Consider the following 25934-nt stretch of genomic DNA (forward strand, 5'->3'; position numbering starts at 1 on the left):
AGCGGCGTGGAGGAACTTTACGTTTAATTAGCGTTGTTAATTGGGTTGTAAGGCGAGCAGGCAGCGGGAGGGATAGAAGCGGGGTCCCGCCGATGTCCTGGCGCGCGCCACGGCCCCGCCGACCCCCACCCGGACCCGTTACCCCGGGGCTTTTCACGGAAAAGCGGGCCTGCCCTCAGTCAAGATGGCCGCCGAGGCCACGCTCCCAGGCAACCGTTGCCATGGCTCCACCGTTCCTATTGGCTGAAGCGGCTGCTTCGCCGTCCGCGCCCCCAAGACGGCGGCCGTACCCCGCCTGACCCGCAACGCCCTGAAGAAAAATGGCGCCACCCGCGTCTCCCCACAGCGGGGCCGCCCTCAATCAACATGCCGGGGGCGCGAAGGGGCGGGGCGAACGCGGCGACGCCTCTCTCATTGGTTGCGAGCGGAGGGGCTCGGCGCCTCACGATTGGTGGGAAGGACGGGAGGCGGGGAGCACTTCCGGGGCAAGGCGGCCGGAGGGGAGAGAGGGCGACAGCGGCACCGGCGCCTGGGGCGGGGGGGGGGGCGGCGGACGCGGGCCCGGGCCTGGGCCTGGGCCTGGGGGGGCCGCCCCGGGGCCCTCCCCGATATCGGGGGCCCATGACAGGGTGGGAGCATTGGGGGAACCCGGGGGGGGGGGCGGTTGTAAGGGTCTGGGAGGGGTGACAACAGCCCTTGGGGGGGGGGAGCAGGCCCCGGGGGGGGGAGCAGGCCCCGGGGGGGGGAATTCACTCGGGGGGGGAATAGGCCCCGGGGGTATCACCGGCCCCGGGGGAAGCACTCCCAGCCCGTGTGGCTCGGCCCCCCCCGCAGCTCCGCCGCCTCCGGTCCCGCCCCGGTCCCCCCCCCTCCTTCCCCGCCCCCCCCCCCCATGGGTGTCGGGCGAGGAGAACGGGACGGGCACCTTGCGCAGGTGGGGGGGGGTACCGGGGATGAGGGGGGGCACCGGGGGGGTGGAGGGACCGGGGCGGGAGTCTCGGCGATGGGGGGAGCACCGGGTGTCCCCCCCACCCCGTTCCCAACCCCCCCCCCCCCAATCTCCCCCCCCCCAGGCCCTGGCCGAGCTGCCCCCCCCCGCCCCGATGAACGAGGAGCCGTTGCTGGAGGGGGATTTTGGGGGTCCCCCAGGCGCGGGGGGGACGCCCCGTTTCCACCTTCGCCTGACTCGGACGGAGCTGCAGATCCAGGGGGGCCCCCCCGGAGCTGGGGGGGTCTTGCGCCTGGCCGACGTGGTGGGCTGCCACACGCTGCGCGCCCCCTCCCTGCCCGCCGCTGCTTTCTTCGCCGTCTACGCTTACCCCCCCCGCTGCCGGGGGGTTTCGGGGGGGCCCCGGCGGCGTCGTCGAGCCCCCACATTCCGGGTGGACGCGGCCCCCCACTACGAAGGAAACCGGGCGACGGCCGAACGTTGGGCCCGCGCCATCCGCTACCTCGTCCGGGGGCTCCCCCTGCCCCCCCAGACCGGTAAGGGGGGGGCCAGAGGGGTGGGGGGGTGTTAGGGGGACGGGGGGGGGACACACACACAGGTGTTTGGGCCCCATAGGAATTGGGGGGGTGACCCCCAGGAATGGGGGAAAGGGACCCAGGAATTGGGGAAGGGACCCCAGGAATTGGGGGGGGGGGCAGGAATTGGGGAACCCCCCCAGGAATTGGGGGGGGCAGGAATTGGGGAACCCCCCCAGGAATTGGGGAACCCCCCCAGGAATTGGGGGGCCCCCCCATGCCGTGGGGATGGGGGGGACACCCAAGTTTCTGTACAACCCCCCCCAGGGATGGGACCCAGATATCGGGGACTCCTAGGGATGGGTGGGAATTTGGGGGGACCCCCCCCCAGGGATGAGGAGGGGACCCAGCCATCCGGGGTGCTCCCCACCCCCCCCCAGAGGGGACCCCCCCACCCGTGGGGCCGGTCCCGGCAGGTGGAACGAGTCCGGCCCGAAAGGCTGCGGGTTGGGGGGGGGGGTGGGGTGGGGCGGGCGCCGCCCCGACGCCGGGGTCCCCTCGGGGTACGGCGGGGGGAGGGGGGGGACACACACCCGGACATTGGGGATCCCCTTTGGGTCTCTGCGGTGGGGACCCAGGTGTTTGTTTGGGGGGGCTCCAGGGAGGGCCCCAGGGATTTGGGGGGGGTCTCTGGGTTTGGGGGGGTCCCCAGATGGGAGCTCAGGCACGTGGGGGGGTCTCTGGGATGGGGCCCCAGGGATTTGGGGGGGTCTCTGGGATTGGGGGGCTTCCCCAGATGGGAACCCTGGGGTCTCTGGGATGGGGCCCCAGGGATTTGGGGGGGTCTCTGGGTTTGGGGGGGTCCCCAGATGGGAACCCTGGGGTCTCTGGGATGGGAGCCCAGGGATTTGGGGGGGGGTCCCCAGATGGGAGCTCAGGCACGTGGGGGAGTCTCTGGGATGGGGCCCCAGGGATTTGGGGGGGTCTCTGGGTTTGGGGGGATCCCCAGATGGGAACCCTGGGGTCTCCAGAAAGGGCCCCAGGGATTTGGGGGGGGTCTCTGGGTTTGGGGGGGGGTCCCCAGATGGGAGCTCGGGCACATGGGGGGGTCTCTGGGGTGAGGCTCCAGGTGTCCGGGGGGTCTCTGAGATGGGGTCTCTGGGGATTTTGGGGGGGGGTGTCCCTGGGATTGGGGGGTGTCCCTGGGATTGGGGGGGTTCCCACACATCCGGGGGGGGGTCTCCATCCCGCAGAAATCCTGCCGGAGCCGCGGCGGCGGCGGCTGCTGCTGCTGCTGAACCCGTTTGGGGGCCGGGGCCAGGCCCTGAGCTGGTGCCAGAGCCACGTCCTGCCCATGATCACCGAGGCCGACATCAGCTTCAACCTCATCCAGACCGGTGAGGGGGGTTTGGGGGGGCCGGGGGGGTTTGGGGGGGCTGGGGGGGGGGGGGTTGGGGGGCTCAGGGGGGGCTGGGAGGGGGGCCGGGAGGGGGGTGCCAGACAGCAGCTATAGGGGTTGGCAGGACATAGTGGGGGGTTGGAGGAGGGGGGGCTGGGGGATTGGGGGGGGCTGGGAGGGGGGTAGGGGGGTTTTGGGGGTCCCTGGAGGGTTTGGGGGTCCCCGGGGGTCGTGGCTGATATTCCCCCCCCCCAGAACGGGCAAACCACGCGCGGGAGCTGGTGACGGGGATCAGCCTGGACGAGTGGGACGGGATCGTCACCGTCTCGGGGGACGGGCTCCTCTACGAGGTAATGCCCCCCCCAAAAAAGGGATCGGGGGGGGGGTACGGGACCCCCCCAACCGGGGGATACCCAAGGGTCTGGGGGGGGACACCCACGACACCCAGGGGGCTGGGGGACACCCAGGAGTTGCAAGGGGGGTACCCAGGGATCCTGGAGAGGGTGTTGGGGACCCCCCAGGTTTGGGGGGGACACACGACACCCCCCCACCCCCCTCCCCAAGGGGGGGCCACCCAGCCGTGTCCCCGGTGTCCCCGGTGTCCCCGCAGGTGGTGAACGGGTTGATGGACCGGCCGGACTGGGCCGCGGCGCTGCGCATGCCCCTGGGGATCCTGCCCTGCGGCTCCGGCAACGCCCTGGCTGCCGCCATCAACTTCCACGCCGGGTACGGGGACACGGGGGGGGGACACACGGACACGGAGGGGGCAGGGGGACACGGGGGGGGCAGGGGGACACGGGGGAGCTCCCTGTGCCGTGGTCTTGTCCCTGACGCGCGTCCCCACGGGGGGCCACGTCGCCGCGTTGTGTTTTTGTGCGTCGCGCGTCCCCGTGCCGCGTCCCCACGCGTGACGCGTCCCCGCGCCGTGTCCCCACGGGCGAAATGTCCCTGTGCCGCGTCCCCACGCGTGACGCGTCCCCGTGATGCGTCCCCACGGGCATTTCGTGGGTCCTTGTGCTTTACGCGTGTCTGGGCGGCGTCCCCGTGTCTGCCACGTCCCCACGCGTGACGCGTCCCCGCGCCGTGTTCTTGTGCTTTACGGGTCCCTGTGCTGTGTCCCCACACGTGACGCATCCCTGTGCTGCGTCCCCACGCGTGCTGCGTCCCCGTGTCTGCCACGTCCCCACGCGTGACGCGTCCCCGCGCCGTGTTCTTGTGCTTTACGCGTCCCCGCGCATGACGCGTTGCTGTGCTGCGTCCCCACACGTGACACATCCCTGTGCTGCGTCCCCACGCATGACGCGTCCCCGCGCCGTGTTCTTGTGCTTTTCACGTCCCCGTGCCACGTCCCTGTGTGTGACACGTCCCTGTGCCGTGTTCTTGTGTGTTACGCGTGTCTGCGACGTGTCCCCATGCCGCGTCCCCGTGTCTGCCGCGTCCCCGTGCGTGCCGCGTCCCCACACAGCGTCCCTCTGCCGCGTCCCCACGCGTGACCGCGTCCCCGCCACGCGTGACCGTGTCCGTGTCCCGTGTGTGTCCCCCCCCCTTCCCCGCCCAGGCTGGCCCCGGCGCTGGGTCTCTCCCTCCTTCAGAACTGCGCGGTGCTGCTGTGCCGGGGGACGCCGTCCCCCCTGGACCTGGTGTCGGTGACGACGGCGTCGGGCGCTCGCGTCTTCTCCTTCCTGAGCGTGGCCTGGGGGTTGGTGGCCGACGTTGACATCGAAAGCGAACGCCTGCGACGCCTCGGCCCGGCGCGTTTCGCTTTGGGCGCGGCCGCGCGCCTCCTGGCCCTGCACACCTATCGCGGCCGCCTCTCCTACCTGCCCGCCGTCCCGCGCAGCGCCACCGCCGATGTCGCCGCCGATGTCACCGCCGATGTCGCCGTCCCCTTACCCCGCGCTATCTCCGATTTGGGGCTCTGCGCGGGGATCCCGAGCGGCCCCGGGACCCCCGAGGGGGATTGGAGGGACGGCGAGGACGCCCCCGGGCTTGGGGACGCCCCCAGGTCTGGGGACGCCCCTGGGTTTGGGGACCCCCCAGAGTTTGGGGACCCCCCAGAGTTTGGGGAGAACCCCGGGAAGAAGGAAGGTGCCGCCGTCGGAGATGCCCCGGTGTGGGGGGACGCCCCGGTGCGGGGGGACGCCCCGGGACGTGGGGACGTGGCGGTGGGTACCCCCCCCATTTCCGGGACCACCGCCATTCCCGTGGCCCCCCAAATCCACGAGGTCACCCAAAGACCTGAGGACACCCCAAAACCCGCCCTCACCTCCACTTACGACCTCACCCCCAACCTCGGAGACATCCAAGACCCCCCATTCCATCGCGTCGCCTCCGACCCCGCGTCCCCCCCAAAAAACGCCTCCCCCCGCGGCGGCCCGGTCGACGATTTACTGGTGCCGCTGGGGCACCCGTTACCCCCCGGGTGGGTGACGCTGGAGGGGGACTTCGTCCTGGTCCTGGCCATTTACCAGTCCCACCTGGGGGCCGAACTGGTGGCGGCCCCCCGAGCCCGGCCGGACGACGGCCTCATCCACCTCTGCTACGTGCGGGCGGGGGTCTCGCGGGGGGCCCTGCTGCGGGCGTTGTTGGCCATGGCGCGAGGAGGTGGCGGCGGCGGCGGTGAGGGGGGGGGGGGACGCCGCCGCCGCTGATGTCGTAGCCGGCCCCCCCGTGTCGCGCGTCCCCGCTCGCGCTTTCCGCCTGGAGCCGCTGACGCCGCGGGGGGTGCTGACGGTGGACGGGGAGCGGGTGGAGTACGGACCCCTCCAGGGACAAATCCACCGCGGGCTGGCGCGGCTGCTCACCCCCGCTGCGCCGTGACGGGGGGGGGGGGACCCCCGGGGGGGACCCCCAGGGACGTGGGGGGACAGGAGGGGTCAGGGGAACCCCAGGGATTGGGGGGGGGGGGGGGGCAAGAGCTAAGAGGGACCCCAAGGGCAGGTGGGGGGGCACCCCAAGGGTCAGGGGACCCCCCCCAAGGACATGGGGGGCGGTCAGGGGACCCCCAGGGACACGGGTGGGGGGGGGTCCCCAAGGGCTCTGAGGGACCCCAAGGGTCAGGGGACCCCCCCAAGGACACAGGTGGGGGGGTCCCCAAGGGCAGGTGGGGGGGCACCCCAAGGGTCAGGGGACCCCCCCAAGGATATGGGGGGACCTGGGGGGGTCAGGGGACCCCCAGGGGCACGGGGGGGGGGGGCACCCCAAGGGACCCGGGCATTGGGGGCAGCTGGGGGGTCCCGGCTGTCGGGGGGGGGGGGGGAACCCCTGTGCTGCCCCCCACTCCTCCCTCACCGTGGGGGGGGGGGTCACACACGACCCCCCAGGACCCCCCAGGGCTGCTCCCACCCCAAACTGGAGGGGACACGGGTGTCACCCCCCCCCATCCCCAGGCACGTGGGTCCCCTCGGGGGGGGGGGGGGGGTCGTGCTGCCCCCCCCACGCCCCCCCCCCCGTGACCTATGCAATAAAGCCTGAGCGTGGAGCGAGCTCAGTCCTTGGGGGGGGGGGGGGCAGGGGGTGTCACGCGTGGGGGGAGGGTCTGGCATACACATCATCCCCCCCCCCCAGCCATCCCAGTGCTCCCAGTTTGGCCTCCCAGTTCAGGCTGCAACCAGCAGCAGGGGCAGAGATTTATTCTGTACAAAAAGCCCCCCCCCCCCAAATTCCCTCCCCCCCGTTACCCCCCGGACCCCCAAAACCCACGTGCGGGGGGTGGGGGAGGGGCAGTAAAGTGGTCAAAGTGCAGGGGAGGGGGAGGGGGGTCCGGACACCTGGGGGGGGGGGGTTTTTGGGGGGGGGGGGGGCAGCCATGGCTGGCTTCAGTCCCAAACAGGGACCCAGGCGTTTGGGGGTGCCCCCCCCCCAATCCCCGCCCAGTAACGCTACTGGCCTTAACTGGAAATGGGTCACTGGGGGGGGAAATGGGGGGGGGGGGGAACACTCAGGTGTCCGGTGGGTGCCCCCCCCCACCCCAAAAAATGAGGACCCAGGCGTCCGGGAGCCCCCGCAGGGTCTTCGACCCTGCGGGGGCTCCCGGACGCCTGGGTCCTCATTTTGGGGGGGTCTGTGGGTGCAGTGGTTTTGGGGGGGGGGGGGGGCACCCAGACACCTGAGCCCCCCCCGTGTTGTGCTTTGAATAAATATTTACAAGGGGGGCGGGGGGGCACCCCGGTACCGGCATTGGGGGGGGGGGGGGAGGGAAGAGTCCGTCCTGGGGACCCCCCCAAACCTCGGGGGGGGGGGGGGGGGCTCTGTCCGCTCCCTGGATCCAGATCCCGGTTCCAGGTTGGGGGGGGGGGCGGTGCTGGATCCCGGTGCTGGATCCTGGAGCTGGATTTTGGTGCCGGATCCCGGTGCTGGATCCCGGTGCTGGATCCCAGTGCTGGATCTTGTTACCGGACCCTGGTGCTGGATCCCGGAGCTGGATCCCAGAGTTCTGTCTCGGTGCCGAATCCCAGTGCCGCATCCTGGATCTGTATCTTGTTACTGGATCCCGGTGCCAAATCCCAGAGCTGGATCTTGTTCCCGGATCCCGGGGCCGGATCCCAGTGCCAGATTCTGGTGCTGGATCTCGGTGCCGGATCTCGGTGCCGGATCCCAGTGCCGGATCCCAGTGCCAGATCCCGGTGCCAGATCCCAGAGCTGTATCTCATTGCCAGATCCCAGTGCCAGATCCCAGTGCTGGATCCCAGAGCTGTATCTCATTGCCGGATCCCAGTGCCGGATCCCGGTGCCAGATCCCGGTACCGGATCCCCGAGCTGTATCTCAGTGCCAGATCCCAGTGCCAAATCCTGGTGCCAGATCCCAGAGCTGTATCTCATTGCCAGATCCCAGTGCCAGATCCCAGTGCCGGATCCCCGAGCTGTATCTCATTGCCAGATCCCAGCGCCAGATCCCAGTGCCGGATCCCCGAGCTGTATCTCATTGCCAGATTCCAGTACCAGATCCCCGTACCAGATCCCCGTGCCGGATCCCGGCGCCGGATCCCAGCCCCATTTCCAGACCGATCCCAAACTCCGGCTCGGGATCGCGGCTCTCAGCCGCCGTTTCTCCCTCTCGGCATCCGGAGCCGTAGGAGCCGCGCCGGGATCCAGCGCCGCGCCGGGATCCAGCACCGTGCCGGCATCCAGCGCCGCGCCGGGATCCAGCGCCGCGCTCCACCGGGGACGCGGACGGGGGGGGTGGGTGGGGTGCGTGGGTGCGGGGTGCGCGTGGGATCCCTACGGGGACGCCGCGCCGGATCGTGCCGGGCGATCCCGTCGTGCCGGCGGCGGGGCGGATCCTACAGCGCGCCGTGCCGGGCCTCGTAACGCGCCAAGAGCGCGCGGAACCGGGCGAGTTCCCGGCGGGCGGCCGCCACCTCCTGCCGTAGCGCCGCGTTCTCCCGCTCCAGGAAAGCGGCGCGCACCGAGATCTGGTTCTCCTTCAGCCGCCGCGCGTCCCGCGACCGCTTGGCCGCCGCGTTGTTCTTGCTGCGCCGGCTCCAGTACTTCTCGTCCTGAGGGGAACGGGGGGATGGAGGGGGGGGGACACCCCCACACCCCCACACCCCCGGACACTTTATCCCCCTCCTCCTGGGTGCCCCCCAATTGCTGGGTCAGCTCCCCCCCCCCCCCCCCGAAACCTTGGTCCCCCACAAACACCCATGGGTCCCCCCCTTCATGCTGGGTCCCCCCCCCCGATCCCTGGGTACCCCCAATTCCTGCCCCCCCCTGCACCCCTGGGTCCCCGCAGTTCCTTCCCTCCCCAAACCCCTGGGTCCCCCCAATTCCTGCCCCCCCCCAAATCCCTGGGTCCCCCCCAACCCCTGGGTCCCCCCCTGCACCCCTGGGTCCCCCCATTTCCTGCCCCCCCTTCACCCCGGGTCCCCCCAATTCCCGCCCCCCCCAACCCCTGGGTCCCCCCCAAACCCCGGGGTCCCCCCCACACCCCTGGGTCCCCCCAATTCCCGCCCCCCCAAACCCCTGGGTCCCCCCCCCAACCCTGGGTCCCCCCATTTCCTGCCCCCCCTTCACCCCGGGTCCCCCCAATTCCCGCCCCCCCAACCCCTGGGTCCCCCCCAAACCCCTGGGTCCCCCCAATTCCCGCCCCCCCCCAACCCCTGGGTCCCCCCCAACCCCTGGGTCCCCCCCTGCACCCCTGGGTCCCCCCAATTCCCGCCCCCCCCAACCCCTGGGTCCCCCCCAACCCCTGGGTCCCCCCCTGCACCCCTGGGTCCCCCCAATTCCCGCCCCCCCCCAACCCCTGGGTCCCCCCCAACCCCTGGGTCCCCCCAATTCCCGCCCCCCCCCACCTTTTGCTCCTCGGGCACGTGGACCTTCCGGGCTTTGCGGGCGATGGGCTGCGGCCGCAGCTCGTCCTGGGAGAACCGGAGCCGCCGCGGGTCGAAGGGGCCCCCCCCGGCCCCCCCCAGCGCCTCCGTCTCCAGCAGCGGCGACCCCGGGGCCGGGGGGGTGGGGGGACCCCGGGGGGGGCCGGGGGCTGCGGGGGGGGGGGGGGGCGGTCAGTGCCGGGGGTCCCCCGGGGAGATGGGGGGGGGGGGGCGCGATCCTGCGGGGAAAGGGCTGCGGGGTTCCCCTCCCCCCCGCGCTGCGGAGAGGTAATGGGGGGGGTGCTATCGCGATAGGGGGTCCCTATCGCAATGTGAAGGGTCCCTATCGCAACGCGGTCGGGCATTGGGGGTTCCTTTTGCGGTGGGGGGGTGGTATATCGGGGGGCTGGTTCATTGGGGGGGGTCTATCGCGACAGGGCGCCGCACGGGGGAAGGATGCACACTCGTGTCTGTGTCCCCGTGTCCCGTCCGCCCCCCCCCCCCCCCCCCCCCCCGTGGCGGGGCCGCACGTGGCGGCGCGGGTGAGCCGGGGATCCCTGCGCACGTGAGCGGGGCGGGGCCAGGGACAACCCGTCCGCCTCCCCCCCACGCGTGTCCCCCCTCCCACGCGTGTCTTCCCCAGGGATGCCTGGGTGTGCCCCCCCCCCCCGGCGTGTGGCTTCCCCCACGGACACCTGCCCGCCCCATTCCCCCCCCCCCGCCGCTTTCCACGCGGGGGTCGTGCGTGTGCGTGTCCCCCCCCCCCACTCACACCCACCGGCCGGTCTCTCGTGGGTGGGGGGGGGCTCAGGGCTGGGGGGCAGCCCGTGCTCCCGCAGGAACTCGTCCAGGTCCACGTACTCCAACTCCCCCGCGGCCCCAGGCCGCTCCCACGGCGGGGGGGGGGGGGCCCACGAAGGCCCCACGGCACCCGCCCGCCTCCTCCATCCTGCCGCGCCCACGGACACGCGTCACCACGCGTGGGTTTGGGGGTTTTTTTGGGGGGGACACACACACACGACACCCCCCCCACCCCCGTTCTCCCTCCCTAACGCACCCCCACCCCCCCCCCGTTAATTCCCCGGGAGCCGCGTGACCGGCCGCACGTGACGGCGCCACACGCGTGGGGGACACGGGACACGCGCGGGCTGCAGGGGAGGGGCGCACGTGCCGCGCTCACGTGGGAGCTCCCGCCCCCACGTGCGCCCTCACCTCAGCTGACCTCGGGACAACCCCCCCGCCCCCCCCCCGGCTCCCACGCGAGGCGTGGAACGGGACCGGGGCATCCCGGGGGGGGTGTGGGGGGTGTGGGGGTGTCCCCCGGTCCTGAGCCCCGGTCGTGCCCCACTCGCGCATCCGCCGCCTCCCCCCGCTGCCCCCCCCGGGTCCCGCTGTCCCCCCCCCCCCCCCCCCCCGATTCGCCCCCCCCGGGTCCCCCCACCCCGGTACCGGTGTCGCCCCGGTGGGTCCCGGTTCCCCCCCGAATCCCGCTGTCCCCCCGGTCCCGGTTCCCCCCCGCGTCCCGGTTCCTCCCCGGGTCCCGGTGCCCCCCCGGTCCTGCTGCCGCCCCCGGATCCCGCTGCCCCCTGGGTCCCGGTTCCCCCCCCGGTCCCGCTGCCCCTCCGGTCCCGCTGCCCCCTGGGTTCCCCCCCCCCGGTCCCGGTTCCCCCCCAGTCCCGCTGCCCCCCCGTCCCGGTTCCCCCCCCGGTCCCGGTTCCCCCCCCACCGGTCCCGGTTCCCCCCCGGTCCCGCTCCTCCCCCGGTCCCGGTTCCCCCCCCCCCGGTCCCGGTTCCCCCCCAGTCCCGCTGCCCCCTGGGTCCCGGTTCCCCCCCGGTCCCGCTGCCCCCCCCCCCCGGTACCGACCTGCCGCCCCGCGCCCCGCCGTGCCCTCGGCATGAGCCGCCCGCGGGGGCGCTGCGCCCCCCCAGAAGGGCGTGGCTAACGCTGGCCACGCCCCTCCTCCTCCGCGCCTATCGCCGCCCGCCCTGCCTGCGGGCCACGCCCTTCGCCCCGCCCACCGGGCAGCGGGGCGCTGTTTGGCTGGCCCGGGCCACGCCCCATAGGCGCACGTTGCGCTCTCCTCATTGGCTCCTTTCGGTTTATTCCCCCATCCAATCTCCGCCCCCGCTGCAGGTGTCGCCCCGCCCCCTCCCCAAAAGGGAGGAGCTTCTCTCTCTCTGCCAGGCCCCGCCTCCTGGCGCCCGTCGCGGCCAATAGGAGCACGGGGGGCGGGGCCGGCAGTCATGCGGCGCAGCCATGGGCGCCGCGCGGGGGCGGGGAAGGAGGGGGGGGCTGACCTAGATTTAGCCAATGGGGCGGCGAGCGGTGGGCGGGGCCTGACCCAGTTTTAGCCAATAGGGGGCGGGTGCGCAGGGCGAGGCCTGAGGGGCCCGGAGCACGTGGGGCCGCACGTGCCCGCCGGCGGGCGGGGCGGGTGAGTTCTTAAAGGGGCCGCGGCCTTAAAAGTGGCCGCGCCCGGGTGGGAGGGACCGCGGCGTTCGGGACCGCCTTGAGGGAGGGGCGCACGGTGCTCTAGGGAACCCCACGAAGCTCCCGACGTGACGAGGTCCCGGGCGGTGCCGTCACCGTCCCCAAGACACCACCCCCCGCCCCCCCCCCCAAGTTCTCGGGGCCGTGGACGCCGTGTCCGGCGCCCTCGTCCTCGCGGCTCCCCGCGGGGCGTGTCGTCATTTCCGCCCCCGGCAGCAGGTCCGTGTCCTCGTCCCCCCCCCCAAACCGGCGCCTCCGATTGGTCAGGAGCGCCCCCCCCAAAAAAAAAAAAAAAAAAAAATCACCCGGCGGCCATCTTTGAAGTGGGCACTGAAGTCGTGCGCTGCCATTTTGCGTGCGGGCGCCCTCCGCGTGCCATCTTGGGTGAGGGCGGCCGCTGGCCGCGCGCTGCCATCTTGTCTCGAGCCTCCTTCGGCGCCGGGCAGCGGCCGCCATCTTGGCCGGGGGAGGAGAGTGCCGCGGCGCCATCTTTACTGTGGGCAAGGCCCTTTTCCCCCTTTATCTCCCCCCCCTTCTCCCGTCTGGGGGGGGCGGGTTTGGGGTCTCCACGACCCCCCCCCTCTTCCCCCCCCCCCCGCCGCGTCCCGCGTGGGGTTTATGTCCCGGTATCCCGGTTCCCCGCCTTTCCCGGGTTCTGCCTCCCCTCCTCTCTCTGCCCGTTTCGCAAAGGATTGTGGGGCGGGGGTGGGTGGGCGGGGCTTGCGTCACGTGTCCCAGGCGCGGCCTTGGTGGGGGGGGTGGTTCCGGCTCCGGTGGGGGAGGCGCCTCCGGCCAGGCCCGGCCCGTCCGTGCGGGGCTCCAGGGCGGCCCCGGCCCCCCCCCAGCCCCGGACACACACACACACCCCCACCCACCCCCCACACCCCCCCCGGCCCCGGACGGACGGGCCTGGTTCACCCCCAGGTGAGTGACCCCCATCCCCACCCCCCCCTCCCCGGCCGAGCTGTGCCCCGTGAACCGCCCCCCCCAGGCCTCAGAGCCCCCGCCAGGCCTCACAGCCCCCCCCCACGGCCCAGGGGACCCCCCCAAGGCCTCACAGCCCCCCCCCAAGGCCTCGCAGCCCCCCCCAAGGCCTCAGAACCCCCCCCAGGCCCAGGGGACCCCCCCAAGGCCTCACAGCCCCCCCAAGGCCTCAGAACCCCCCCCAGCCCCACATCCCGCTTCCTCCCGTCCCCCCCATCTGCCTCCTGCCCCCCCCAAAAAAGCCGAGGGGACCCCATCACCCAGCCCTAACCCTGCCTCAGGGCTCCCCTCCCCAGGCCCAGGGGACCCCCCCCCCCCCTTTTCTTACCTCCACCCCCAACTTCTCACCCCTCCTTCTCACCCCCCCATTTCTCACCCCCACCCCCAACTCCTCACCCCCCCTGTTTGTCACCCCCCCCAATTTCTCACCCCCCCAATTTCTCACCCCCCCAATTTCTCACCCCCCCCGTCTCTCATCCCCTCATTTCTCACCCCCACCCCTCATTTCTCACCCCTCCCGTTTCTCATCCCCCATTTCTCACCCACCCCCCTGTTTCTCCCCCCCCCCCAATTTCTCACCCCCCCCATATTCACACACCCCACCCCCCCCAGGTTGAACCCCCCCCATCCCCGGGCGGAGATGGAAGCCAACGTCAGCGACGAGAGCGTCCACTTCCAGAGCTACCCCTTCGACTTCCTCGAGTTCCTCAACCACCAGCGCTTCGAGCCCATGGAGCCCTACAGCCACGAGCACCCCAAAACCCTGCCCGCCCTCCCCTGCCCCCAGCCCCCCTTCGACTACCCCCCCCCGCCCGGCGGCCCCCCCTTCGACCGCCTCCCCCCAACCAAGCACAAGGACTTCAAGGCCGAAGGTGGCGGCAGCACCTCGTCTTCCTCCTCCTCCTCCTCTTCCTCCTCCTCCTCTTCCTCCTCCCAGCCGAAAAAGGCGGAGGGCAGCGTGGGGGTGCAAACGGGGGCCCCCCCGTACCCCAGCCCGGCCGTGCCCCCCCCGCCCCAACCAATTTTTGAGGCCGCCGGCGCCTTCAACGCGCCCCAGTGGGGCATCGTCGACCTCTCCAGCCACCAGCACCTCTTCGGGGGGCTGAAACGGGGCGGGACGGTGACGGTGGCGACGGGAACGGTGACGGCGGGGACCCCGACGGCCCCCCCGGCCCCCCCGGAAGCGACGTTAAAAGAAGAGAAGAATTATTTCCGCCGGCTGAAGTATTTCATGGAGCGGCGTTTCCCCTGCGGCGTGTGCCAGAAGTCCTTCAAGCAGTCGTCCCACTTGGTGCAGCACATGCTGGTGCACAGCGGCGAGCGGCCGTACGAGTGCGGCACCTGCGGCCGCACCTACAACCACGTCTCCAGCCTCATCCGCCACCGACGCTGCCACAAGGAAACAGCCGAGGACGGCGGCGGTAGCGCCGGTGTCACCCCCTCGGTGGTGGCCACCACCTCCGGGATCGTGCCGGCGCCCAACGGAGCCGGCGTGGTCTTACCGGCGCCCAACGGGATCAACCCGTTGGCGAGCGGGGTCCACGCGCCGCCCAACGGGGTCAACCTGGCGGCAAGCGGGGTCAACGCGCCGCCCAACGGGGTCAACGCGCCGCCCAACGGGGTCAACGCGACGTTGAGCGGCGTCATCCCGACCCCCGGCGGGGTCATCCCGACCCCCGGCGGGGTCATCCTGGCGCCCGGCGGGGTCATCCCGACGCCCGGCGGGGTCACTTTGGCGCCCGGCGGTGCCGCCGCCGCCGCCCCGGCACCCAGCGGTGCCGCTCCGGACGGTCCCTTCACCTGTTCGCTGTGCTGGAAGGTCTTCAAGAAGCCGAGTCACCTCCACCAGCACCAGATCATCCACACCGGCGAGAAGCCCTTCAGCTGCTCGGTGTGCGCCAAGAGCTTCAACCGGCGCGAGAGCCTCACCCGCCACGTCAAGACGCACTCGGGGCTGTTGCGGGTGCCCTGCGCCATCTGCGGGAAGGAGTTTCGGGATCCGGCGTACCTCCTGCGGCACCAAGCCGCCCACAGCGGCCAACGCCCCGACTACAAGTGCGAGGTCTGCGGCAAAGCCTACGCCGCCCCGCAGAGCCTGCTGCGGCACCGACAGGTCCACGCCGGACCCAAAGCCGGCGCGGCATCGGCGGCGGTGGCAGCGGCGTACCCCGGCGTCCCCAAGGGAACGGCGGCCTCGGTGGTGTCGGTGTTCCCCGGTGCTTACGCGACGCTGGAGGGGGAGGCGAAGGCGGGCGACGGCGCCGCCACCGCCGCTGCCGCCGCCGCCGCGGGCTTCTTGTCCCCCCCGCCACCGCCGCCGCCAGCCGCGTTGCTGACGCCGGGGAAGAGTTTCGGCTGCGGCATCTGCGGGCGGGCGTTCGGCCGTCGGGAGACGCTGAAGCGGCACGAGCGGATCCACACCGGGGAGAAGCCGCACCAGTGCGCCGTCTGCGGCAAGCGTTTCCGCGAGTCCTTCCACCTCAGCAAGCACCACGTGGTGCACACCCGCGAGCGGCCCTACAAGTGCGAGCTTTGCGGCAAAGCTTTCGGTTACCCCCAGAGCCTGACCCGGCACAAGCAGATCCACCGGCTGCCGTTACCCTGCGGTTTAGGGGGTGCCGGGACCCCCCCCGAGGGATTGAGCTACGGCTGCGGCGAATGCGGCGAGCGTTTCCCCGACCTCTTCCGCGCCGTCAACCACAAGGAAGCCCACGCCGGGGAGAAACCCTACAGCTGCGACGCCTGCGGCAAAGCTTTCGGCTTCATCGAGAACCTGATGTGGCACAAGCTGGTTCACCAAGCCGCCCCCGAGCGGCTGCTGCCCGAGGGGGGGCCGCCGGCCGAGAGCGGGCTGCAGCCCCCCGAGGAGCACCCGGTAGTGCCGAGCGGCGAGCGCTTCACCTGCGGCACCTGCGGGCAGAGCTTCAAGCATTTTTTGGGGCTGGTGACCCACAAATACGTCCACCTGGTCCGGCGGACGTTGGCCTGCGGCGTCTGCGGGCAGAATTTCGCCGGCGCCTACGACCTCCTGCTTCACCGGCGCCGTCACCTGCAGAAACGCCATTTCGGTTGTTCGGTTTGCGGGAAGCGGTTTTGGGAAGCGGCGTTGCTGATGCGGCACCAACGTTGCCACACCGAGGAGCGGCCTTACCGCTGCGCCGTCTGCGGCCGGGGTTTCCTGCGCTCCTGGTACCTGCGGCAGCACAAGGTCGTGCACACCGGCGAACGCGCCTACAAATGCGCTCTCTGCAACAAACGCTTCGCCCAATCCTCCAGCCTGGCCGAACACCAACGCCTCCACGTCGTCGCCCGCCCTCAACGTTGCCAAACCTGCGGCAAGACCTTCCGTTACCGTTCCAACCTCTTGGAACACCGACGCGTTCACCTGGGAGAAAAAGTTTACCGCTGCGAGCTTTGCGGCAAGAGTTTCTTCTACCTGTCCTCCATCCTGCGGCACCAGCGCTCCCACGACGCCCGCCGCGACCTCCGCTGCTCCGCCTGCCTCAAGCTCTTCAAGGACCCCAAATATTTCAGCAAACACCTCCAGACCCACCAGGGCGGGCGACCCTTCAAGTGCAGCACCTGCGGCGAAGCTTTCCGGAACACCTACGGCCTCAAGAAACACCGGCACGGCCACAAACTCGAGCGCCTGGCCGCCCTGGCGAACAAGGACGCCTGAGGACGGGACGCGGCGGCGGCGGCGACGCGGGTTGCGGCGGTACCGTCGCGACGCGGAACGTCAACGGCGGGCGCAGCTCGGCGCGGCGTAAAACGGGCGCGTGGATACAAGGCCGGGGCACGGGGAGACCCCCCCCACTTCCCCCCCACCGCACCCCAGAAGGACTCTTTGCCGCCGTCGATAGATAAATAAATGCAAATATAAATATCTCAATATATAAAATATCTATAAGGGAGTTTCCCCGCCCCCGAGGGGGGGGCCCGGCGCGGGCAGAGACCGGGCGCAGCTCGCCGCAGCGATGGGCGGGGGCCGGGGCTGTACAGACGAAGCCGACATTAAACCGTGGATGCGAGCGTGGGGGTGGCTCCTTCCGGCGCCGGCGGGACGGGGGGGCTGGTTAATGGGGGGGTGGGTTGGTTAATGGATGGGTTGGGATGGTTAGTGGGTGGGTTGGTTGGTTAACGGGTTGGTGGGTTGGTTAACGGGTTGGTTAATGGGTGGGTTGGTGGGTTGGTTAGTGGGTGGGTTGGTTAATGGGTGGGTGGGTTGGTTAATGGGTTGGTTGGTTAATGGGTTGGTTGGTTAATGGGTGGGTGGGTTGGTGGGTGGGTTGGTTAATGGGTTGGTGGGTTGGTTAACGGGTTGGTTAATGGGTGGGTTGGTGGGTTGGTTAGTGGGTGGGTTGGTTGGTGGATTGGTTGGTTAATGGGTGGGTGGGTTGGTTAATGGGTTGGTTGGTTAATGGGTTGGTTGGTTAATGGGTGGGTGGGTTGGTTAATGGGTGGGTGGGTTGGCTCGTGGCCGGGTTGGTTGGTTACAGGGTGGGTTGGTTGAGGGGCTCAGGGGTTGGGGGGTGGTTTGTGGTTGGGTGTTGGCCATTGGCCATTGGTTTTCGGGCTGTCACCCACACCCCCCCACCCCCCACAATGAGACAACGGGAGAGAAAAGGAAAAACCAAAACAAGAGCTTTTTAATAATAATTAAAAACCAAAACCAACATCAAGTTGGGGAGACCGGGGGGGGGGGGGGGATGACAACTGGGGGGGGCCTGGCACGGGGGGGCGGGGGGAGCAGCTTCACAGGGGGCTGGGCGGCGCAGACCCTGTCCCCAGGGCCACCGTCCCTCCGTGCAGGAGCCCCGGGGCCACCGTCCGTCCCCGACCCCAGGGCCGCCATCCGTCCACAACGAGCTCCAGGGCCACCACCCTTCCATGTCCCCAACCCAGGGATCTCCGTCTGCCCGCGATGAGCTCCAGGGCCACCATCTTGCCATACCTGAGCTCCGTGGCCACCGTCCCTCCACATCCCCAACCCCGGGACCTCCATCTCTCCACGTCGAGCTCCGTAGCCACCCCCCCCCCCCTCCACAACAAGCCCCACATCCACCCCCCTCTCCTCTCCCCATTGTGTGTGTGTCCCCCCCCACCCCTCCTATCCCACCCCCTTTCCCCTCCCCATCACGGCGCCGGCGGCCGGGGCAGATGCTTTCGCCTGACGTGTCGTTGGAGGGTGTTCCTCTCCCCGAAACGCATGTGACAGTGGGGACACTGGAAGGGTCGTTCCCCCGTGTGAACGCGTTGGTGGTGGGCCAACTCCCCCGAGTCCCGGAACCGTCGGGGGCAGAGGGGGCAGGCGTGGGGTTTGCGGCCGGCGTGGGTGTATTTGTGACGTTCCAGGTGAGACGTTCTCTTGAAGGCTTTGCCGCAGGCGCGACAGACGTGGGGTTTGTGCTCCGAGTGGGTGATGCTGTGACGCTGCAGGTAGGACAGGTACTCGAAGGAACGACCGCAAACCGGGCAGGAAAAAGCACGACGGAGGGTCCCGGGACCACCGGGTTCGGCTACCAACACCGTATAGGGCAACCCTTGGTTGTCGATCAGAAGGTAGCGACCCCCAGATGGGGGGCTGGACCCACGGCGAGAGGTCGAGGAAGAGGACGGAGGGTCCACGGGTGGGGGTGGAGGGGGTGGGGAGGGGGGCGGAGGGGCGGGGGGCGGTGGCGAGGGGTGGCTGGAGGTCTCGGTGCGGCTGTGGGGAGAGGAAGGGGGGGATTAGGGGGGAGGTGGAGGGGGGGAATGGGGGGGAGTAGGGGTCCTGGGTGCCCAGGGATGGGGGGGGGGGGGATATAGGGGTCCCCGGGGGGGGGATATGGGGGTCCCCGGAGGGGGGGATATGGGGGTCCTGAGGGATGGGGGGGAATAGGGGGGTCCTGCACACCTGGGTCCCCTGGAATGGAGGGGAGAATCGGGGTCCCCGGGGGTGGGGTGATACGGGGGTCCCCGGGAATAGGGGTTCCGCGGGTGGGAGATATGGGCGTCCTGGGCGCTGGGGTCCCCAGGGATGGGGGGGAATAGGGGGTCCCCGGGGGGGGTCCCCAGGGATGGGGGGGGTCATATGGGGGCCCTGCACACCTGGGTGTCCGGGGGGGGGGGGGCAGATCTGGGGGTCCCGGACGCCGGGGTTCCCAGGAATGGGGGGGGGGAGAATAGGGGTCCCCAGGGATGTGGGGCAGACCTGGGGGTCCCGGACGCCGCTGCTCCCCCCGGGCCCCCCCGCCCCCCCCCGTTACCTCCCGGCGGCTCCGCGCCCCGGGCCCCACCTCGGGCCCTTCATGGGGCCCCGCTCAGGCCGCGGCGTCTCCGATCGGGACCGACCCCGGCTGCGAGCCCGGGGGGGCCGGGAGGGGGCGTCCGGGGCCGCCGCATCGGGGTCCCCCGGCCCCGCGGGGCGGGAGGGGGCGCCCGGTGGGGGGGGGGGGGGGCTGCGGGGGGGGGGGGAGGGGGGCTGGGCTCACGCCGGTGTCGCAGCGTTTGGTGTCCGGGTGGAAACGCCGCGCGGAGGCGCGTTCCTTCCCCCCCCCCCCGTGGGTGGGCTGGAGCGGGGGGGGACGGGACGCGGCGCTTCTGCACTTTGACACCCCCTCCCACGCGTGTCTCTGTGTGTGTGTCAGTGCGGTGCCTCGCGTGCTCACGCGCGTGTCCGTGGGCACCCCCCTCGCCCCTCCCCCTCCGGGGGGGATGTTTTTCGCCTCCGCTCAGGGGCGGCTCTTTCGTGACGCTCCCCCCCCAGCCCCCCCCCTCCAGCCCCTCTTCGCCTTTCGCCCGCGGCCGCGCTCGGAATTTTGCCCCGGTCCCTGCGCGGGAGGCGGGGGCGGGCGGTGGCTGAGGGAGCGTCGCGAAAGAACCGCTACGGAACGGAGACGAAAAACACCCCCGGAGGTGGAGGACCGGTTGGGGGGAAGGGGAGGGGGGGGGCGGAAGCGGGGAGAAGCGGAAGGGGGAGTGGGGGAGGGGGCGAGGAACCGGGCCCCGCGCCCCCCATCCCCCCCCAATAGTCGTATCTTCCCCCCACCCCCCCCCACTCCCACCCCGCGTCGTTTTTCGCCGGCGCTCCCCGGCGGCTCTTTGCAGACGGTCCCTGCCCGGGCGGCGGCCGCCGGGCGGATGCGGAGCGGGGTGAGCGCGGGGGCTCGGCCGGGACCCCCCCCCCCCCCCGGCAAGGGACCCCCCCAAAACCGGGACCCCCCTAAAAAAACAGAGACACCCCCTCCCCCCCCCGCATTGGGAACCCCCCCCGGCCCGGCTCCCCCGCCCGATTTGGGGGGGACCCCCCCCCATGTAGGGGTCCCGGTTTTTTTTGGGGGGGTCCTGGTTTTTGGGGGGGGTCTCGGTTTTTTGGGGGGTCTCGGCTTTTTGGGGGGTCCTGGTTTTGGGGGGGCTCGGTTTTTTGGGGGGGTCTCGGGTTTTGGGGGGGGTTCGGTTTTTTTGGGGGGGGGTCCTGGTTTGGGGGGAGGGGGGGCCTCGGTTTTTTGGGGAGGGGGCGGTCCCGGTGCGGGAGGTCCCGGTTTTGGGGGTTCTCGGTATGGGGGGGGCTGGGTTTTGGGGTCTCCGGGGGGGGCTCAATGGAGGCTTCTCGGGGGGGGGGGAACCGATTTGGGGGGTCCCGGGGGGTTTCCCGGTTGGGGGGGGTCCCAGGGATTTGGGGGGGTCCCGGGGGGGGGTGGGGGGTGTCTCGGTGCCACCGCACCCCAGTGACACCCCCGCCCCCCCCCGCAGCGTCCCGCCGAGGTGCCCGGAGGCAGCGGGGGGGCCGGGGGGGTCCCCGCCATGGCCGAGCGCCGCCGCCGCCCCGGTACTGGGGGGGCCCGGGGGGGCTTTGGGGGTACCCGGGGGGGAGGGGGGGGGCAGGACCCTATTGGGGGGGTCAGGGCACCCCTGGGGGGGGGGGCAGCACCCGGGGGGGGGGGTCAGGGCACCCCTGGGGGAGGGCAGGGACCCCAAGAGGTTTTGGGGGGCCCGGGGGGGGGGGGTGCAGAGGCCTCATTTGGGGGGGGGCAGAGACCCCCTTGGGGGTGCGGGGGGGTCAGGGTGCCCCTGGGGGGGTGCGTGACCGTGACCCCCCCCGTGTCCCCCCCCCGCAGTGAAGAAGGACGAGGAGGCCTTTGAGATCTCCATCCCCTTCGAGGAGCCCCCCCACGTCGAGCCCCCCATTTTCTACAGCCTCAGCCCCCCCCAGAGCAGCTTTGAAGGTGTGGGGAGGGGGGGGTGCCCGGGCCCCTTTTTGGGGGGAGTGGGGGGGGTCCCCAGAGCCCCCCCCCCCGGGTGTGAGGGATCCCCACGGGATGTGGGGCCGGGGGGGGGGGGTGTCCCCCAGTTTGAGGGGGTGCCCAGGGATGTGGGGCCGGGGGTCCCCAAGATGGGGGGGGGGGTCCCTGGGGGTCCCCTGAACCCCTCTGGGGTGTGGGGGGGGTCCCTATAGGATGTGGGATTGGGGGGGGTGGGGTGTCTCAGTTGGGGGGGGGTCCCCAGCACCCCCTAAACCTTGGCAGGGGGGGTCCCTGGGGATGTGGGGCTGGGGGTCCCCAAGCTGAGGGGGGTCCTTGGGGGTCCCCAGAGCCCCCTAAACCTTGGCAGGGGGGGGTCCCTGGGGATGTGGGGCTGGGGGTCCCCAAGCTGAGGGGGGGGTCCCCAAGCTGTGGGGGGGTCCCCAAGCTGAGGGGGGGTCCCTGCAGTTCCCTATGGGACGTGGGGCTGGGGGTCCCCACACCAAGGGGGGGTCCCCAAGCTGAGGGGGGTCCTTGGGGGTCCCCAGCACCCCCTAAACCTTGGCAGGGGGGGTCCCTATGGGACGTGGGGCTGGGGGTCCCCAAACTGTGGGGGGGTCCCCAAGCTGAGGGGGGTCCTTGGGGGTCCCCAGAGCCCCCTAAACCTTGGCAGGGGGGGTCCCTGGGGATGTGGGGCTGGGGGTCCCCAAGCTGGGGGGGGGTCCCTGCGGTTCCCTATGGGACGTGGGGCTGGGGGTCCCCACGCCAAGGGGGGGTCCCCAAGCTGAGGGGGGGGTCCCCAAGCTGAGGGGGGTCCTTGGGGGTCCCCAGCACCCCCTAAACCTTGGCAGGGGGGGTCCCTATGGGACGTGGGGCTGGGAGTCCCCACACCGAGGGGGGTCCCCAAGCTGAGGGGGGGGTCCCCAAGCTGAGGGGGTCCCTGGGGACGTGGGGCTGGGGGTCCCCACGCCAAGGGGGGGTCCCCAGGCTGAGGGGGGGGTCCCCAAGCTGAGGGGGTCCCTGGGGACGTGGGGCTGGGGGTCCCCACACCGAGGGGGGTCCCCAAGCTGAGGGGGGGGTCCCCAAGCTGAGGGGGTCCCTGGGGACGTGGGGCTGGGGGTCCCCACGCCAAGGGGGGGTCCCCAGGCTGAGGGGGTCCCTGGGGTCCCCAGAGCCCCCCGGGGCGCGGGCGCAGCTGCACCTGGCCCTGGAGCGCAACGCCTGGCTGCAGAAACGCATCGAGGACCTGGAGGAGGAGCGGGATTTCCTGCGCTGCCAGCTCGACAAGTTCATCTCGGGCGCCCGCGGGGGGGACGGTGAGGGGACACGGGGGGGGGGACACGGGGGGACATGGGGGGGACATGGGGGGGACACATGTGGGGGGACATGGGGGGCATGGGGGGACACGAGGGGGGACACGGGGGGCGACATGGGGCAACACGGGGGGACGGTGAGGGGGGCACGGGGGGGGCATGGGGGGGATACGGGGGGGACACATGGGGGGGACACAGGGGGACATGGGGGCATCACATGTGGGGGAGCATGGGGGGACACGGGGGGGCACGGGGGGACATGGGGGGGACATGGGGACACATGTGGGGGGGACATGGGGGGACATGGGGGACAGACATGGGGGGGACATGGGGGGACATGGGGGGGACATGGGGACACACGGGGGGGACATAGGGGACATGGGGGGGCATGGGGGGGGGACGGTGAGGGGGGCATGGGGGGACATGGGGGGACATGGGGGGGACACGGGGGTAATGGGGTCTGGGGGGACCCCAAGGGCACACTGATTTGGGGGACACTGGGGGGGACATGGGGGGGACCTGGGGGGGGACAAGGGGTAATGGGGTCTGGGGGGGGACACTTGGGGGGACATGGGGGGGACAAGGGTTTGGGGGGGACACGGGGGGGACACGGGGGGACAAGGAGGTAATGGGGTCCGGGGGGGGACATGGATTTGGGGGACACTGGGGGGGAATGGGGGGACACAGGGGATGGGCAGGGCAGGGGGATGTGGGGTTTGGGGGGGACACGGGGACACGGGGGTTTGGGGGACACGGGGGGACGGGGGGGTAACGGGGTTTGGGGGGGACACGGGGACACGGGGGTTTGGGGGACACGGGGGGGGGTTGCCCAGAGCCCTGGCTCCCTCCCGCAGAGGAGCACGGCCGCGGGAAGTCGGCGCCGCGTCGGGGGGACGCGGGGGACCCCCACAACGGGGAGGTGACGGACAACGACAGTGCGGCGTCGTCCCTTGGCCCCTCCGAGGACGGCGGCGCCGGTGACCGCCGCAGGCACAAACCCAAAACCGGCGTCGCCCGGCGCCGCGTCGGCAAAGCCCGGACCCGCGAGCGACAGCGGGGTGAGACCCCACCCCCACCCCGGGGACCCCCTGGGACCCCCTCCGGGACATTGGGGACCCCCCGGGACATTGGGGACCCCCCAGGCTGGAGGTGACGATGTCTCTTCTCTCTGCCCTGTGGCTGTCCCCCCCCCGACCCGTCTGTGTGTCCCCCCCCCCCAATCTCTGTGTCCCCCCCATGTCCCCCTGGTGCCCCCCACACCCCCCACGTCCCTGTGTCCCCCCACACCCCCCTATCCCCGTACCCCCCCGCTGTCCCCACCCCCCCAATCCCCACATCCCCCCATCCCCCCACATCCCCCCATCCCCACGTCCCTGTGTCCCCCCATCCCCATGTCCCCCCCACATCCCCCCATCCCCGTGTCCCCCCCATCCCTGTGTCCCCCCACATCCCCGTGTCCCCATGTCCCCCCCACATCCCCCCCCACCCCCCACATCCCCGTGTCCCCCCACATCCCCATAATCCCCCCACTGTCCCCACCCCCCCAATCCCCACATCCCCACGTCCCCGTGTCCCCCCCCATCCCCGTGTCCCCCCACATCCCCGTGTCCCCCCATCCCTGTGTCCCCCCCATCCCCGTGTCCCCCCACATCCCCGTGTCCCCATGTCCCCCCCACATCCCCCCCCACCCCCCCATCCCCATGTCCCCCCACATCCCCGTGTCCCCCCCCATCCCCATAATCCCCCCGCTGTCCCCACCCCCCCAATCCCCACATCCCCATGTCCCCGTGTCCCCCCCACATCCCTGTGTCCCCCCATCCCCGTGTCCCCCCCATCCCCGTGTCCCCCCCATCCCCGTGTCCTCCCCCCATCCCCGTGTCCCCCCACATCCCCATAATCCCCCCACTGTCCCCACCCCCCCAATCCCCACATCCCCACGTCCCCGTGTCCCCCCCCATCCCCGTGTCCTCCCCCCATCCCTGTGTCCCCCCACATCCCTGTGTCCCCCCCCCCCCCACCCCCCCCCCATCCCCGTGTCCTCCCCCCATCCCCGTGTCCCCCCCATCCCCCTGTCCCCCCCACATCCCCACATCCCCCCCCATCCCCGTATCCCCCCCCTCCCCCCCCCCGCTATCCCCCCACCCCCGCAGTGAAAGACGCCGACGGCGTCCTCTCCCGCTACAAGAAGATCCTGACCACCTTCCAGAAGCTGAAGAGCATGAGCCGCGCCTTCGAGCATCACCGCGTCGACCGCAACACCGTGGCGCTCACCACCCCCATCGCCGAGCTGCTCCTGGTGGCCCCCGAAAAGCTGGCGGAGGTGGGGGAGTTCGACCCCTCCAAGGAACGGCTCCTGGAATATTCTCGTCGCTGCTTCCTCGCCCTCGACCCCGACACGCTCCAGAAGGTCCAGGCCCTCAAAAAAAGCAAATTGTTGTTACCCATCACCTACCGCTTCAAGCGGTGAGGGGCTGGGGGGGGGGGGACAGAGAAAGGGGGGGGGAAGGTGCCCGCAGCCTGGCATTTCCACCCCCTCCCCTCCCCGCCGTGTTGCTGCTGGTGGGATGGGGGGGACACACACCCCCCCCATGGGACAGGGACCCCCCCCCCAGACCCCCCCTGTGGGACAGGGACCCCCCCAATGCGACAGGGACCCCCCCCAGGGGGACAGGGACCCCCCCCAGACCCCCCCCCTCAATGGGACAGGGACCCCATCAATGCCACAGGGACCCCCCCAGAGGGACAGGGACCCCCCCAATGCAACAGGGACCCCCTCCAGAGGGACAGGGACCCCCCCAATGGGACAGGACCCCCCCCCCCAGACCCCCCTGTGGGACAAGGACCCTGTCAATGGGACAGGGAGCCCCTCAATGGGACAGGGGAGCCCCCCCCAATGGGACAGGGACCCCCCCAATGGGACAGGGACCCCCCCCCAGACCCCCCCTGTGGGACAAGGACCCCATCAATGGGACAGGGACCCCCCCCTCCCCAGATGCTTCCTCTGTCATGTTGGACCCCCCCAGAGGGACAGGGACCCCCCCAGGACCCCCCCAGAGGGACAAGACCCCCCCCAAAATGCTCCCTCTGTTGTATTGGACCCCCCCCCATGGGACAGGGACCCCCCAGGACCCCCCCAGTGGGACAAGGACCCCCCCCAGACCCCCCCATGGGACAGGGACCCCCCAGGACCCCCCCATGGGACAGGGACCCCCCCAGACAGACAGGGACCCCCCAGACCCCCCCATGGGGACAGGGACCCCCCCAGACAGACAGGGACCCCCCCCCAGACCCCCCCATGGGACAGGGACCCCCCAGACCCCCCCCCATGGGACAGGGACCCCCCCCCAGACAGACAGGGACCCCCCAGACCCCCCCATGGGACAGGGACCCCCCCTCCCAGGACACCCCACCCCCCCCCAGGGCTCAGGCCGGGGGGGGCCTGGTCCCCCCCATTCCCCCACTCCCGTCCTCCCCCGCCCCCCCGGGGTCCCCGTCCCGACCCCCCCCAGCCCGGGGGGGAAAAAAAAAAAAAAAACCCACAAAAAAAAAAAAACCAGGAAAAGGAGAAAAAAATGGAAAAAGGAAAAGAGAAAAAAAGAGGAAAACTGCGAATAAATGGGAAAAAACCCCGCCGAGATTTGGGCAAAGTGCGGCACTTCCGCCTCGGGGAGGGGTCAGGGGTCACGGGGGTCAGGGGTCACGGGGGGTGTCACGGGATCCCCACGCGGGGGGGTGTCTCCCGTGGGGCAC

At 71.5% G+C, this 25934-nt stretch overlaps 5 protein-coding genes across 9 annotated transcripts; 3 read left to right on the forward strand and 2 right to left on the reverse strand.

The window, feature by feature from the left end:
* The first annotated feature begins 499 nt into the window (after positions 1-499).
* SPHK2 (sphingosine kinase 2) lies at positions 500-5716 on the forward strand. 2 transcript variants are annotated; one of them, XM_054812150.1, is made up of 6 exons: positions 500-629; positions 1074-1485; positions 2718-2861; positions 3119-3213; positions 3474-3589; positions 4422-5716. In XM_054812150.1, the coding sequence occupies exons 2-6, from the start codon at positions 1104-1106 to the stop codon at positions 5512-5514; spliced, it is 1830 nt and encodes a 609-aa protein (XP_054668125.1). In that variant the 5' UTR covers positions 500-629; positions 1074-1103; the 3' UTR covers positions 5515-5716. The 2 variants fall into 2 exon arrangements, with proteins under 2 accessions (XP_054668125.1, XP_054668126.1); XM_054812151.1 differs by lacking the exon at positions 500-629 and having other exon boundaries at positions 4422-5482; positions 5523-5716.
* A 1233-nt stretch (positions 5717-6949) lies between these two features.
* On the reverse strand, positions 6950-11898 carry DBP (D-box binding PAR bZIP transcription factor). 2 transcript variants are annotated; one of them, XM_054812147.1, is made up of 4 exons: positions 11039-11898; positions 9947-10123; positions 9157-9344; positions 6950-8361 (listed from the first exon to the last, which is right to left on the reverse strand). In XM_054812147.1, the coding sequence occupies exons 1-4, from the start codon at positions 11418-11420 to the stop codon at positions 8146-8148; spliced, it is 963 nt and encodes a 320-aa protein (XP_054668122.1). In that variant the 5' UTR covers positions 11421-11898; the 3' UTR covers positions 6950-8145. The 2 variants fall into 2 exon arrangements, with proteins under 2 accessions (XP_054668122.1, XP_054668123.1); XM_054812148.1 differs by having other exon boundaries at positions 9953-10123; positions 11039-11896.
* Positions 11899-12436: 538 nt separating this feature from the next.
* ZNF865 (zinc finger protein 865) lies at positions 12437-16468 on the forward strand. Its single transcript, XM_054812154.1, has 2 exons — positions 12437-12589; positions 13262-16468. Exon 2 carries the CDS (start codon positions 13290-13292, stop codon positions 16326-16328), a length of 3039 nt encoding a protein of 1012 aa, XP_054668129.1. The 5' UTR covers positions 12437-12589; positions 13262-13289; the 3' UTR covers positions 16329-16468.
* Positions 16469-17286: 818 nt separating this feature from the next.
* LOC129200893 (zinc finger protein 581-like) lies at positions 17287-19069 on the reverse strand. The gene is made up of 2 exons (XM_054812146.1): positions 18898-19069; positions 17287-18356 (listed from the first exon to the last, which is right to left on the reverse strand). The coding sequence occupies exons 1-2, from the start codon at positions 18939-18941 to the stop codon at positions 17786-17788; spliced, it is 615 nt and encodes a 204-aa protein (XP_054668121.1). The 5' UTR covers positions 18942-19069; the 3' UTR covers positions 17287-17785.
* A 321-nt stretch (positions 19070-19390) lies between these two features.
* Positions 19391-24662, forward strand: CCDC106 (coiled-coil domain containing 106). 3 transcript variants are annotated; one of them, XM_054812142.1, is made up of 6 exons: positions 19391-19546; positions 20384-20459; positions 20749-20856; positions 22044-22187; positions 23039-23242; positions 24335-24662. In XM_054812142.1, the coding sequence occupies exons 2-6, from the start codon at positions 20435-20437 to the stop codon at positions 24649-24651; spliced, it is 798 nt and encodes a 265-aa protein (XP_054668117.1). In that variant the 5' UTR covers positions 19391-19546; positions 20384-20434; the 3' UTR covers positions 24652-24662. The 3 variants fall into 3 exon arrangements, with proteins under 3 accessions (XP_054668117.1, XP_054668118.1, XP_054668119.1); XM_054812143.1 differs by lacking the exon at positions 19391-19546 and adding an exon at positions 19641-19783; XM_054812144.1 differs by lacking the exon at positions 19391-19546 and adding an exon at positions 19928-19945.
* The last annotated feature ends 1272 nt before the right edge of the window (positions 24663-25934 follow it).

Source organism: Grus americana, unplaced genomic scaffold (assembly GCF_028858705.1).
Source record: "Grus americana isolate bGruAme1 unplaced genomic scaffold, bGruAme1.mat scaffold_634, whole genome shotgun sequence".
Taxonomy (NCBI): Eukaryota; Metazoa; Chordata; class Aves; order Gruiformes; family Gruidae; genus Grus; species Grus americana.